The following is a 13,445-nucleotide window of genomic DNA, read 5'->3' as shown; positions in this document are numbered from 1 at the left end:
AGCTTGAAAATGATGAGAAAAGTTCAGGGGGACTTTCAGATACAAATTAACATTCTTTTAAGGAAGAAATGTTTTTGTAACACTGTGTGTATCAAGCAACACAATCCTGTGGGACAGAGTGAGGGAAGACTGTTTTCCTTATTTATCTGGAATACCAGATGTTCTAGGATGTAAGACAACTATGTTGTGGACTCCTGACAACTGCAAATGGACTGCACAAAAAAGCAAGTTGTCTAAACAACGAAAAATGTGGATACCCTACATTCTGCAAAAGAGCCACTATTGAAGCCAGAAATTTTGTAAACACTCTTGGTGTAACAGGCATCCCAAAGGATAATGCAGAATTGATAATGTGACCCAGGCACACAAAATCTCAGAAATCTCTTGAAGTCACCTGCAACTGGAATGTGATAAGCATCCTTGAAGTCTAAAGTTACCATAAGACTCTGATCTGGAATTGTTACTTACATTGTTTGAAGGGTCAACATCTTGTATTTTGGAATCTTTACAAAAAGATCAAGAGAAGACAGATCCAAAACTGGTCACCAAGAGTGCTCCTCTTTTGGAACCAGAAACATTCTGGAATAGAAGCCCTTTCCAATTTGATCTGCAGGAACATACTATATGACTCCTGCATCTAAAATGTGTTGGAGACATTAAAAAACAATTCTGTTTGGCTGGGAGGGTGGGGTAGGATTCCACAGAAAGGAAGGAAGGGAGTTTTTCTCTTTATTACCAAGTTTAGCCCTCTTGAATCACCTCCAAAAAGCCCAATAGTCTGAAACAATTTGCTGCTAAAAGTGAGAGCATTTAAAGTCAGATTCAGGGAAACAGGAAGACATTCTGGAGTAAGAGAGGGAGAAAAGATGACTTGATTTCTGGCAAGGACATGAAGCCTGTAGCCAGATGCTGTGGCTGTGAAGTCTATCACCTTTATCCTTTCAGGCAGCAGGAAAGGTCAAGATTTTTTGTCACTCTGGCTACTTATATAGCTACCTCCAAAAAGTGTTTAGGCAATAAGCAACCAGAGTCAGTGTGGGGCAGGATAAATGCTTTTGGAAGTTGACTTGTTGCTGTATCCTTGGCAGGATACAATCCATTAGCTACGGCAGCAGTGAGAATAACGAACACAGCCTTACATACAAAATAGTATACTGTATTTGTCTATCTGTCTTGCTCTCTCTCTCTCTCTCTCTATATATATATATATATATATATCTACATATATATAAATATATATATATTTATACATACATATATATATATATATATGTGTATATATATATATATATATATATATATATATATATATATATATACACACACATACATATATATATATATATATATATATACATACATACATACAGAGAGATCACAGATATTCCAATATTTCAAACACCGCTTCAAAACGACGCACCAAATATAACAGATTAGAGAATTTGCTAATGTTATGAATAAATAAATAAAATACTTCACAACTGAAAACAATGCTAATAGCAAAACAACAAGCACCATCTACATAACATGAATGAAAAAAAGGCTTGCATATTAAAATTGTAAAGCTCTTCTACTAGTTAAGAATCATAATCGGACTAACAAAAGAGCAAACTATGTTATAATTCAAAAAAGATGCAAGAAGTCTTTTGGGATGTATAAACATATCCCTACCATAAATAGGGCAGATGATCAGAATGTCAGAATATGCCACAGCAATGTTGTGGTAGGGACTGCCTAGCAAGCAGTCAGTCAATTCAAGAAATGCATTCTAGTGGTTTATATGAATCTCTGGGACACTGTACATTAGTATGGTCAGCAGCTGTACACTGTAACAATGGACACAATATTAATTTCACTGTATGACATTCTCTGGCGGTGATTCACTCACTCACTTTAGAGATGACAGCACTTGACTTTGCAGTTTCTCCAAACATGCAAGACTGTGGGCATAGTAATTTACAAAATGTTGGCCATGTGGCCCAGTGAATAAGGCACCAGACTTCGGATCAGAAGATTGCAAGTCTGAGTCCTACCATGATCATACAAAAGCATCGGAACAATTCTTGGATGAGTTTGGCATAATGGTTAAAGTCTTCACCTCATAAACACAAGGTAGAACATTTGATTCTAAACTTAGGTTATTAGCTAATCTTAAAATGATTCTTCAGAACAATTAACCTAGTATTCACTTATAACACAGTGTGAAGAAAAAAGCCAACACAGTCAGCAATACAATTCTTTATCTGCATTTATTTATCCACACATCTCTGGACAAAGGGGCAAAGATAAATATAAAATATTTGGATAGCTAAGAGTACCCAATAAACAGTACTGTTTGTGAGGAGGAATGTGACTGAAACAACCCAAATTATTATACACAAAAGAAGCATATGCAAAACTACACAAAGATAGTGACAGAGGTTAGAACTGAACTCTAGACCATGGATCAGTGAAGATCCATCCATCAATCCTCAACCTGTTTCCCATTTTTTGCAATTGGTGTTGGGGTGTCTCGTCAACAGTGAAGATCATCTAGAGCCAAGGAACAATGTGCTGACTCATACCGCTGTTATATATATATATATATAAATATGTATATATGTATATATAAATATATAAATATATATATATATATATATATATATATATATATATACATATATACACACACACACACATATATATATATATATATATATATATATATATATATATATATATCCATTCCTTGTTGACCATCGGAGTGGAAAGAGCTAATTGTATACCCCTTCTATCTTAATCTGATGTTAATTATATGTAGTTTGGTTCTGCACTTTCCACAGCCCCGCTTGCTTTGTACTGTTTCTCTCCTTGCTCAAACAGCATTTTACCCTGCCATTCTCTACATTAAACTGAAGGATAGACCATCTTGATTAGCCCTTAAAAACAGTAATCTCATTAGCAGCACACAGCTTTTTTACTACAACCAACCTACAGACCTTTCCTGATTGTTTTTCTTGGAATTGCTGCTAAGCTGGTTTCTTCGGATCAACCCACTCTATTCGCTTTCGGTGCACTGAGACTCACTCCACTGCCCTACCCTATCCCCATTCCCATCCACCCTCTATCTCCACAGATTTATACTTCAAAGGCCACTCCACTAATTCCATATCAACCAACCACATCTCCCACCATCCTCTTCTACCCAACCAACTTTCATCACCTTACTCGCATATCACAACACACCCACATTAGTCTTCTTTACCATTTACACTTTTCCCAATCCCCATTTAAATTACAAAAAACTTTTTAATCAGTAGCACTTGCTTTTATTACTTTACCAATATATACTTTATCATTCCTACTATACTCAAACATACACACCTTCTACACTACTAATATGCTTCACATTACTACTTACATACAGTCTTTATTTCTAACTATCCTAATTCTGCTTACACATATTACCTCTTATCACTACCCCCTACCTCACACACTACCTTGCCATTCTACCTCTACTGCATTCTCTCCAATATCTACATCTCCACCCCTCATCAACACCACTATTTCCCAGCACACATACATCATTCCTCATATCCTTAAACCCTTCCTACTCTCTTATCCTATCAATACAATTTCCACTAAATATGACAAGTGCATAACTAATCTCTTTTGAATCAAAGTTAATACTGCAGCTAGACTGACACTTAGTGGTGACATGCATCCTAATCCTAGCCCGACTGATATGAATACCCATTCTTATAATAATTCTTCCCATAACACACTTCATCTTCCTAGAAAACCTAACAATACTCATACTTAACATGAATGTCAGAAGCATTACCAATAAAGTCCATGAACTACATGCCAATCTTTCCCTGTATTCCCCTGACATAGTATTACTAACTGAGACATGGCTTAAACCCAACATCTCCAATAATGAAATATTAACTCCATGCTACAACATCATAAGCAATGATCACACTTCCAAAAAAGGAGGTGGTGTAGCCTTGATGTTTAAACATCAACTAAATGTAGAAATCCTGGATATAGGGCGGCGCAGTGGTGCAGCGGTTAACGTTGTCGCCTCACAGCAAGAGGTTCTCCGGTTCGATTCTTGGCTGGGGTGCCTTCTGTGTGGAGTTTGCGTGTTCTCCCTGTGTTCACGTGGGTTTCCTCCGGGTACTCCGGTTTCCTCCCACATTCCAAAGACATGCATCTGGAGCATTTCTCCCCGGGCCTCCACTGAAAACAGGCTCTGTGGAACCTAGTTGGACTTTCCCGGTCAACAAATGTTAAATAAATAAATAAAATAAAATGTATACCACCCTTAGCCAATGCAGAAATTTTGCTCGCAAAACTAAAACTTAATTCCAAGAAAAGTGTAGTCATAATAGGTTGCTATATTCCTCCTGGTTTCAACTTAGCAACTCTTGAAACCTTACTCGAATGAACCTCTAATACCATCCATCAGGAAACAATAGTCTTAGGAGACTTTAACATTGACTGGTTATCCCGTAATTCTTATTCTCCCAGCAACTCCTCTAACCTCTATGGATTTTCTCAGCTTATCCATACTCCCACAAGAGTTGATAAAACAACCAAAAGACAGTCAGTACTTGACTGGATTCTGACTAATAAATCAACACTTATCTCCCAATCAGGCTGCCTCCCAGACAGCCTGAGTGACCACTTACCCACATTCATAATTAGACATCGCACAACCCAGGATAAACCTATTTTCCAAACTATCAAAAACAAAAGAAACTTTAATCCAACTATCTTTGTTAATACCCTAAAAGCCTGTAATTGGACGCCTCTTAAGTACTGTAACTTAGATGAAGCTGTTCATTACTTCAGCTCAACCTTCTTGGATGTCCTCAACTCCCAAGACCCCCCTTAGACCATTAGAATAAAATCCAATTATGTCCCCTGGATGAGCAAAGACACCAGATCTCTGTTGAAATCCAGAGATAAAGCCTGGGTCAAATGGCACAAAACTAGATCACTCACTGACAGGCAAACATTTCTGGAACTCTGCAATAAAGCAAAAAATGTGTCAAAACAGACAAAATTAGGTACTATCACGACATGCAAACTAAATATCAAAATAATCCTAAAAACTTTTGGTCGGCAATTAACAATATACGCCATCCTGGGAAATCTGGCACTCCCTCTCCAACCTTGAGTTCTCACTCAATTTAACATATACTTCACAGACTCAATTCTTAGACTCTCAAACTCCCCAAACTGTTCATCTTTTAACCCATCTCCTGAACCCCTTACTAGCAGCATTGGCTTTACCCTCCATCCAGTCCCTAGAGACACAATTAAAAAACACCTCAAGAAACTAAAGCCTACTACCTTAGCTGCTGACAACCTCACATCTGAATTCTTAAAAATAGTTGCTGATACTGCTGCATACCCAGTATCCATTCTCATCAATCGCTCCATATCAAAAAATCATGTCCCAGACATTTGGAAAGTGTCTCACATTATCCCATTCCATAAAGGGGGTAGCTCATATAAGCTATCCAACTATCGTCCCACAGCCATACTTTCACCCCTGTCCAAAATATTGGAAAGGTGCATCTACTCACAAATCATGGATTACTCACCAACACTCGACATGGCTTCAGACCATACCATAGTACCACAACAGCTCTTATATCATTCACTCATACAGTCAATGAACACAGAAACAATGGTAACTTTGTGTCCGCTATCTTTCTTGACCTGTCTATGGCATTTGATATGGTTAACCATAGCAAGCTCATATCATCCCTCTCTGAACTAAACCTCAGCAGTTCCACCATTACCTGGTTTGAAAGCTATTTAACAAAGAGGCAGCAGGCAGTGCAGTGGAAGCATGAAAGGTCTCCTCTACTACCAGTTACACTAGGCATCCCTCAAGGCTCGATCCTTGGTCCTTTACTCTTTTCTGTCTTTAATAACAACCTCCACTCCTCTTCACTACATGCTTCAGTCATCCAGTATGCTGATGACTCAACACTAATCTGTTCCTCTCCTTCTCTCCAAGAACTCCAACTAATAACACCGGCTTATTTCCTCTCTGTAGAAGAATGGCTTACCAACTCTCAACTAATACTAAACCCTAATAAAACCAGATTTCTCATATTTCCACCAACTAACCTCAATACTTATCCACTCATTTTCACGATCACATCTCACAACAATACCAATCTCTCTCCTATCACCCAAACCAAACTCCTTGGCATCGAAATAGACAGTAACCTGAGATTTGATAATCATATTGCACTCACCATTAAAAATGTGCATAAAAAACTAGAAGGCCTATATAGAAACACACAATTCCTCACAAATAGCACAAAGGCAAAAATTGCACAAACACACCTTCTGCCCATCTTTTATGCCTCTCCAATCCTTATCAATCTTAGAAAATCTGACATTGCTAAAGTTGAAACCTGCTATTACAAATTGCAAAATTCACCTCTAATAGCCCTCATCTCACACAGAACTGCTCAGTCCTAAAAATACTTAATTGGCTTGAACTCCCCCATCTTCTCCTCTACAATCAGCTCATATTAGCCCACAAAATACTTTACTACCCAGACAAAACCTTTGCATTACAAAACCTAACACATTCCTACTCCAATACTAGAGTCCTACGCTCCAACAACAAACTTCCCATTCAAGTCATTAAACCTTACAACTCTGCTGGATATTCCCTATACTCTAATGTCATAGCCAAAAAGTGGAACACTTTGCCCACTAACATAACTGCAATCCCATCCTTAACCCTATTTAAATAATCCCTAAAATCATACTTACAAGCCAACTGGATATGTAATTGTAACTCTCCAGGTTAAACCTCTGGTCACACAGGATTACCTCTCTCACCTTTTTATCAGGCATTTTATCTTTCCTTCTGCCTGAAACTGTTTCTCTTCCTTCTACTATTCATTCGTGTCCTATGCCTATACCCTACAACATTCTCTGCATCTCTTCTACTCAACCTTTCCCACCTGTCATCTAACTTATCTACCTAAAGTGTGTCATCCTTCTAACAGTAAAGGCTATCCTAAACTATCCTACCAGCTTTACATTTACAGCTTCAGCCTTCAAACTGAATAGCTTCTCTTAACTCACTTGGTTGCAAAAGTTTTCAGTTACTGACTACCATTATGGTTTTGATGCATTATGAAAGTATCCTGCTCTGTATCTTGGTATTGATGTAAAAGGAAAATGTCTTACTTCTGTAACTGTGAAATTATAACTGATAACACTTAAGTTGTATGTGCTTTGTTATATGTGGAGAGTTTCTCCAGGGCCTCTGCTGAAAAAGGACTTGTGTCCAGTCAGACTTTCCCGGTAACCAAATGTAAAATAAATAAATAAAATAAATATATAAACAAATAAATGTGTGTGTGTGTGTGTGTGTGTGTGTGTGTGTGTGTGTGTGTGTGTGTGTGTATATATATATATATATATATATATATATATATATATATATATACATATAGAGAGAGAGAGAGCAAGAGAGAGATGTACAGGTATTAGCAAAATATAAAAACTGACATATTTACCTGTAAGTGAAATATGTCAGTTTTGGCCACTGAAAATGCTTAAACAGCCTAAAGAACTGCTACTATTACAAATAATATTTGATGACTGTAAATATAGTCCAGCAGTAGTTTTGCATGCCAAATGAGGAAGCGGAGAATAGGATATAAATTCACTAAAATGTTCTCCTTTTGTAGCATGCTCTTCTTCCATGTCTTTCAGTCTGAAAGGAGCCATTCTCAGAGGACCTGAAATGACATTCTATCACATCTGCCTTGTCCGAACCTGCATGACTTTACCTTGATATATACCCAGTTCCATATTTCTCAGTCCTGATTAGCAGTAAAGTAGAAAAGAGAAAACTAAACAAGGGCAAAACAGTCAAGTGTTGCAGTCCAAGTCTGAACAACTGGATTTTACCTGTAAGAAACCGTAGTAGTAAATTAACTTTTGTGTGTATGTGGGGGTGAAGAAACAAACTAAGACAAAAAGGAAATGCTATAATGACAATGATGTGAATAATCCTGCAATATGATAAAGCAATGTGCATAAAAGTTTCTCTCACCCTGGTTCTTGTCATGTTGTACTGAATAGTTCTAATGACAACAAGTATAAGAAGGCTTCCCAGTGAAATCTCTGTCAGAACACGTTCTGTGTACCACGTAATATTTTTTAATACCTGTGAAATCCAAAAATGTAAAACAAATTATTCACAACCCAGCTACAGGTTACTATGCACATAGACACCTACATAAGTTTTTTTATTCTCCTATAAGCTTAAATAAAGAGGACTAGTGTCATCACTGCATGTTTTTCCCCCCTGGAGCAAAATGGTTTATGCATTGCAGTCACTTTCATGCAAGTATATATACAAATATACAATTATATAACATATGGCTCACAAGGCAGCAATCAACAGAAATTTGAAAATGCAAAATTAAAAACACAATTAAAAGCTGCTTTGGAAAATTATCAAGCCATCAGAGTGCTTCAGTTTAAACACGTTCAAGCCAGTCTTGTATGGTAATTTCCAATCATACTTTGCTATCAGTCAACAAAATTCAGAATGCAGGATGCATGATATGGCTCCAATTTTGCTTGTGAATTTAACGTCTGAAAATGACAGAGTAGCACTGGAAATATCTTCTGTTCTTCAATTATGCAAACTGCAAAGAAAAATGAAGGACATTTCCTGTATTTTGCAAAATATCTGACTTAATTGTGTCTGGGAGATGTCATTTCTGCCACAAATGCAGTTCTGATTGTACTGCTCCCAAAGATAAGAGCTAACACACACGGTTTCAGGATAAACAAGAGCAAGCACACACACACACACACACACACACACACACACACACACACACACACACACACACACACACACACACACACACACACACACCATCTAAGGAGTGCCTAGATAATGTATGTACCTGTGACTCCTCCAAAATTAATGCAACACCAAGCCTTCACCGTGGACCCATTAAAAGATTTACCAGTGCAGTCCAGAAGAAAGAAAAGCAACAACTATACTACTATTCATTTATTTTACCCAGCAATGAAATATTAGAAACAACCACAGTTAAGAGCTGCAGGACCTGTATATATTATCCACGTTTCCCTGCCTTCTATTAAAGTTTACCAGTTTTGTTTTAATTTTAGGGTTTTGCTTTAGCAGACAAACACACACATGCTCCAGTGTATCAGCATTCATATAACTCTGTTTTTGATCTTTTGCATAAAATATTTGTACTTTGGCCTTGATAGTTAAGTTAGCAAGCTTCTTAACAATTAGCTTTGCAACCAAGTCTACAACACAGTGGCATCTATAGTGTAGCAACACAAATGAAATATTTTACAGAGGATGTTTTTACAAACCAATTTCGGACTTGACTGCAGAGTTACACAGCAAACAAGGACATATCCAAGTCATTGCTAAACTTAAGCAAATCCCATTCTTTTGTCAGGGTATAACACCCTGAAATCAATTAACAAGTAACCTGAAAATTCAGTCATCACTTTTTTATGGCACTTGACTACATTATCATTATGTCTCAGGGAGCAGAGATGTGAATACTGAAGTTATGAATGAGAAATTTAGTAGCCCAAACCTAAACAGACATTTTTGTGAAGAATTTGAAATACATGGGAGGGTGGTGTAATGGTTAAGGTACTTACCTTAGAAACACAAGGTGCAGGGTTTGATTCTCCCAGGGGGTAATTGGCTAGGCTTAAAGTCCATGAGGGCAGTTAGTCTAGTAATAATCTATAAATCTATGTAATCTATAATCTATGAGAAAAAAAAAGTTTAGTAATGACTTGGAGCTATCTTTGTTTACTGTGTTACCTCTGCAGTAAAGTTATAATCAATGTGCAAAACTAACTGGGACTTGTCATGTATAAATAAGAAAAATATGAAAAAAAATATTAACTAGGACCTGGTATTCTGTTCTTTTTCCTTGCAGATACGTTCAGATCATATTCTCCCTCTCTTTCATAAAATACATTCTTTTCTATCCCCACTCCCTGCAAAATATCTGCCCCTCCCTTAACAAACTGGCCTATTCACACCTTCACTAAGGTGACATCCAGCCATGGGAATTAAAAGTTATGTACTCACCATAACTAGGCATCTGTGTTGTCCATTTTCATTCTTCCTCAATGAATGGGTTACAAATCTAATTCCCAGATCCGACTCGGCCACATACTTTAGACTTTGGATCCAATTGTTGAGCTCCTCCCTCTACCCATAATATACTAGTCCATTCCCAATAACTCAAATGAAGTTTGTTGCCATAAAATTCCCATAAATTGGATAAAGAAAGGGGCAGTTCAAAGAATAGGGCTCAAACCCAGACTATAAGTTTAAATAATTAGTCAAACAGGTTCTTCCAGAAGATTTTAGGAAGAGGAATAGATGGGGGGGGGGGTTTGAGGAAGAAAGAAAATGGACAACACAGAAAGGCTAGTTATGGTGAGTACATCACTTTTAAATCTGATGTTGTCCTTTTCATTCTTCATCAACAAATGTAACAGAGTCCCAAGTTACGTTAATCTTGGGTGGCCCTCATGGAAGGGTATTTCGAAGAACTGCTGAGCCAAAAGCAGCTCATCTTCTGGATACTAGACCCAATTTGTAATGAGCAATAAAGGTATGAATACTGAACCATGTTGCTGCTGTGCAAATGACATCAACAGAAGTTCTTGACCAAAAAGCAGACGAAGTGGCCATGATCTAGCTGAGTGGGCTTTAGGCGGTCTTGGTAGCAAAATGCCTTGTTGACAATAGATCCAAGATATGCAATCAGTAATCCATTTACCAGCTGTAACTTCAGAAACTAGATAACCCAGACAATTTGATGAGGACAGAAACAGTTGATCTAATTTTATAATCTGTTTCATTCTGTGTAGATAAAAACGTAATTGTCTGTGCACATCCAGGAGAAGTAGCATGCATTCTCCTTTGTTTGAAAAATTTGTTAAGAAAACTTGTAAATGAATGGATTGGTTAATGTTAGATTCAGAAGTCACTTTAGGTAAAACAGAAGGGTTTGTCCATAAGTAACCCTGTCTTTATGGAAAACAATATAGGCTATCTTTGTTAACGAGACTGGAGTTCAGAATTTTTTTTTTGCAGAAGTAATAGCTACTATTTTAAATAATTTTTTGCTGAAAGTTCAGAGGGTTTTTGAGTCAAACCTTAAAGCATCTCTGTCAGATCCCATGGAGCTGAAGGATCCTTTATTGGAGGTCTACTGCGAAATTCCATTCAGAAAGTCTCCAAATAATTTGGAAGAAGCCAAAAAATAAGTTTTACTACCTACATGAAAATTTGAAATGGCTACCAATTGCAGTTTAATCATAGAAAAGCTAGCTCCTTCTTTAAAAAGGACAGTCAAAAATTCAAGAACAGCAGAAACTAAGGCAGAATAGTGGTCAACATTATTTTTCAATGCTCCAAAGAAAAATCTCTTCCACTTGTCTTGTAAACTTTCTTGGTGGAGTCTTTTTTGTGAGGATAATAAAATGATATGTACAGGTGAAGAAACCCTAGATTGTCTGGCAATTATTGGAATTGGAGAAACAATGCAGTTAGTTTGAGGGTTGGAATACTGGATATTGGGATGATTCATCCTTGAAGGATGAGAGAGAAGATCTGGAGTTGGGTTCAGTATCCAGGGAGGAAATCAAAGATGAGACCAAAGGAAGGGGAACCACAGCTGTCTAGGCCAGTAAGGGGCAATGAGGATGACCGAGCTCTTCAACTCGATTGCTTTCTGTAGGAATCTGAGAATCAAAGAAAGTGGAGGATAAGTGTAAATGCCCAAACGTGAACAAGAGCATCTCTCTGTGACTCTCCTTGAGGGAGGATCAGAGCAAAGTACTTGCAGCACTTGTTGTTGAGTGGGAACAAAAACAGGCTGCAGCAAGGTTGACCCCAGCAATGGAAAATGTCTTCTGCCACTGATTGACGACCATTCATGAGGCATCAGAATGGACCTGCTTAACTTGGTCCACTAGTACGCTGGTTTTCCCCAGAATGTGCATTGCGACTAGAAAGCGGTTGATGGCGATTGCCCATTGCCATACACTCAAAATGTCTCGGCAGAGAGGGTAACTGGGTTCCCCCTTGTTTGTTGCTGTACCAGACTACAGACATATCATCGGACTGAACTGCAACAGTCTCTAGAGACAAAGTATCTTGGAATGCCTGCAACGTCAACGGGACTACGCTCATCTCCAGGACATTGATATGCAAATTGCACTCTTGAAGGATCACATGCTTTGGACCATCCTTCCCAAGTAATGCCCTTTACCCCCACCCCACTGGGAGGAGCCAATGGGGGCAGCAGAACAAAAGATCAACCTAGATAAATGTCATCCATCTGGATCTGCCAATGGATGTGGTGTTTGAGATTGGTGTATGCTTGACTGGAAAGGATATGGGCTAACAAAGAATAGACCACTGAACAGCTAGAGTCCATTGAAGAAAACACACATACTATTGTGCTAAAGGAAGTAGTACTATTGTTGCTGCCATAGACCCTAGCACTCAAAGAATTAATCTGGCTGGAGAAGATGGGTGGTAAAGAATCTGATGAACCTGAGATCTGAGTGTGTCTATGAGATAAGTTGGCAAGAATGCAGTTTGTGCTGTAGTGTTCAGATGTGCACCAATAAACCCCAGGCTCTATACTGGTGTTTGATTCAATTTGGCATAATTGATTCTTATTCCCACTGAGTGACAAATCTGGAGCAAACAGAGATGCATGGAGGGAGTGGTGAGGAGCCAGTCATCTAAATACAGAAACACTTGGAATACTTTGAGTCTCAAGTGAGCTGTCACCACTGCCATACATTTGGTGAAAACCCTGGGGGTGAGGTGAATCCAAAGGGCAGGGCTCTGAATTGGTACTGACTGGCTCCCAGCCAAAAGCGTAAATATCTTCAGGAGCACCTGTTAATTTTGATGTGATAGGGGTTGGGAGGGTGACCTAATGGTTAAAGTGTTTGTCTTACAAACACAAGGTGCAGGGTTTGAGTCTCACAAGGGATAATTGGCTAGGCTTAAAATGGCTTGCAAGGGGCAGTTAGCTTAGTACTAATCTATTAACATATTAACCTATAGTATGCATCCTGAAGATATAGAGCACATCCAATCATGCTTGTGAAAAAAAGGCAGGATGGACTGGACCTTAATCATTTGGAACTTTGACGTTTTCATGTAAAGATTCAACTTACTGAGATCCAAAATTGGTCTCAGGTCCCCTATCTTTTTGGGCAATAAAAAGAAATGTGAGTAAGTTCCAAATCCTAATGGTCTGGTGAGACCTCTTGGATGACTCTCTTGTCTAGCAGCTTCTGAATTTCTTGTGCTACTGCTGACTTGGTAGAACATCAGGAAGTTTCTTTCTTTTGTA

General features: G+C 38.1%; 1 protein-coding gene across 1 annotated transcript in view; it reads right to left on the bottom strand.

The window, feature by feature from the left end:
• The window catches only part of DYM (dymeclin), a gene marked incomplete in the record, with an annotated part of 2,754,049 nt that overhangs the window by 1,304,276 nt on the left and 1,436,328 nt on the right, over positions 1–13,445 (bottom strand). The window contains 1 exon segment of the mRNA XM_044081708.1: positions 8,090–8,203. Within this exon segment, the coding sequence (XP_043937643.1) occupies positions 8,090–8,203 (114 nt within the window).

The sequence above is a fragment of the Protopterus annectens genome, chromosome 1.part1 (assembly GCF_019279795.1).
Source record: "Protopterus annectens isolate FY-2018-M chromosome 1.part1, PAN1.0, whole genome shotgun sequence".
Classification (NCBI taxonomy): Eukaryota; Metazoa; Chordata; order Ceratodontiformes; family Protopteridae; genus Protopterus; species Protopterus annectens.
Note: the sequence above shows the minus strand (reverse complement) of the source record. Positions and strands in the feature narration are given on the sequence as shown.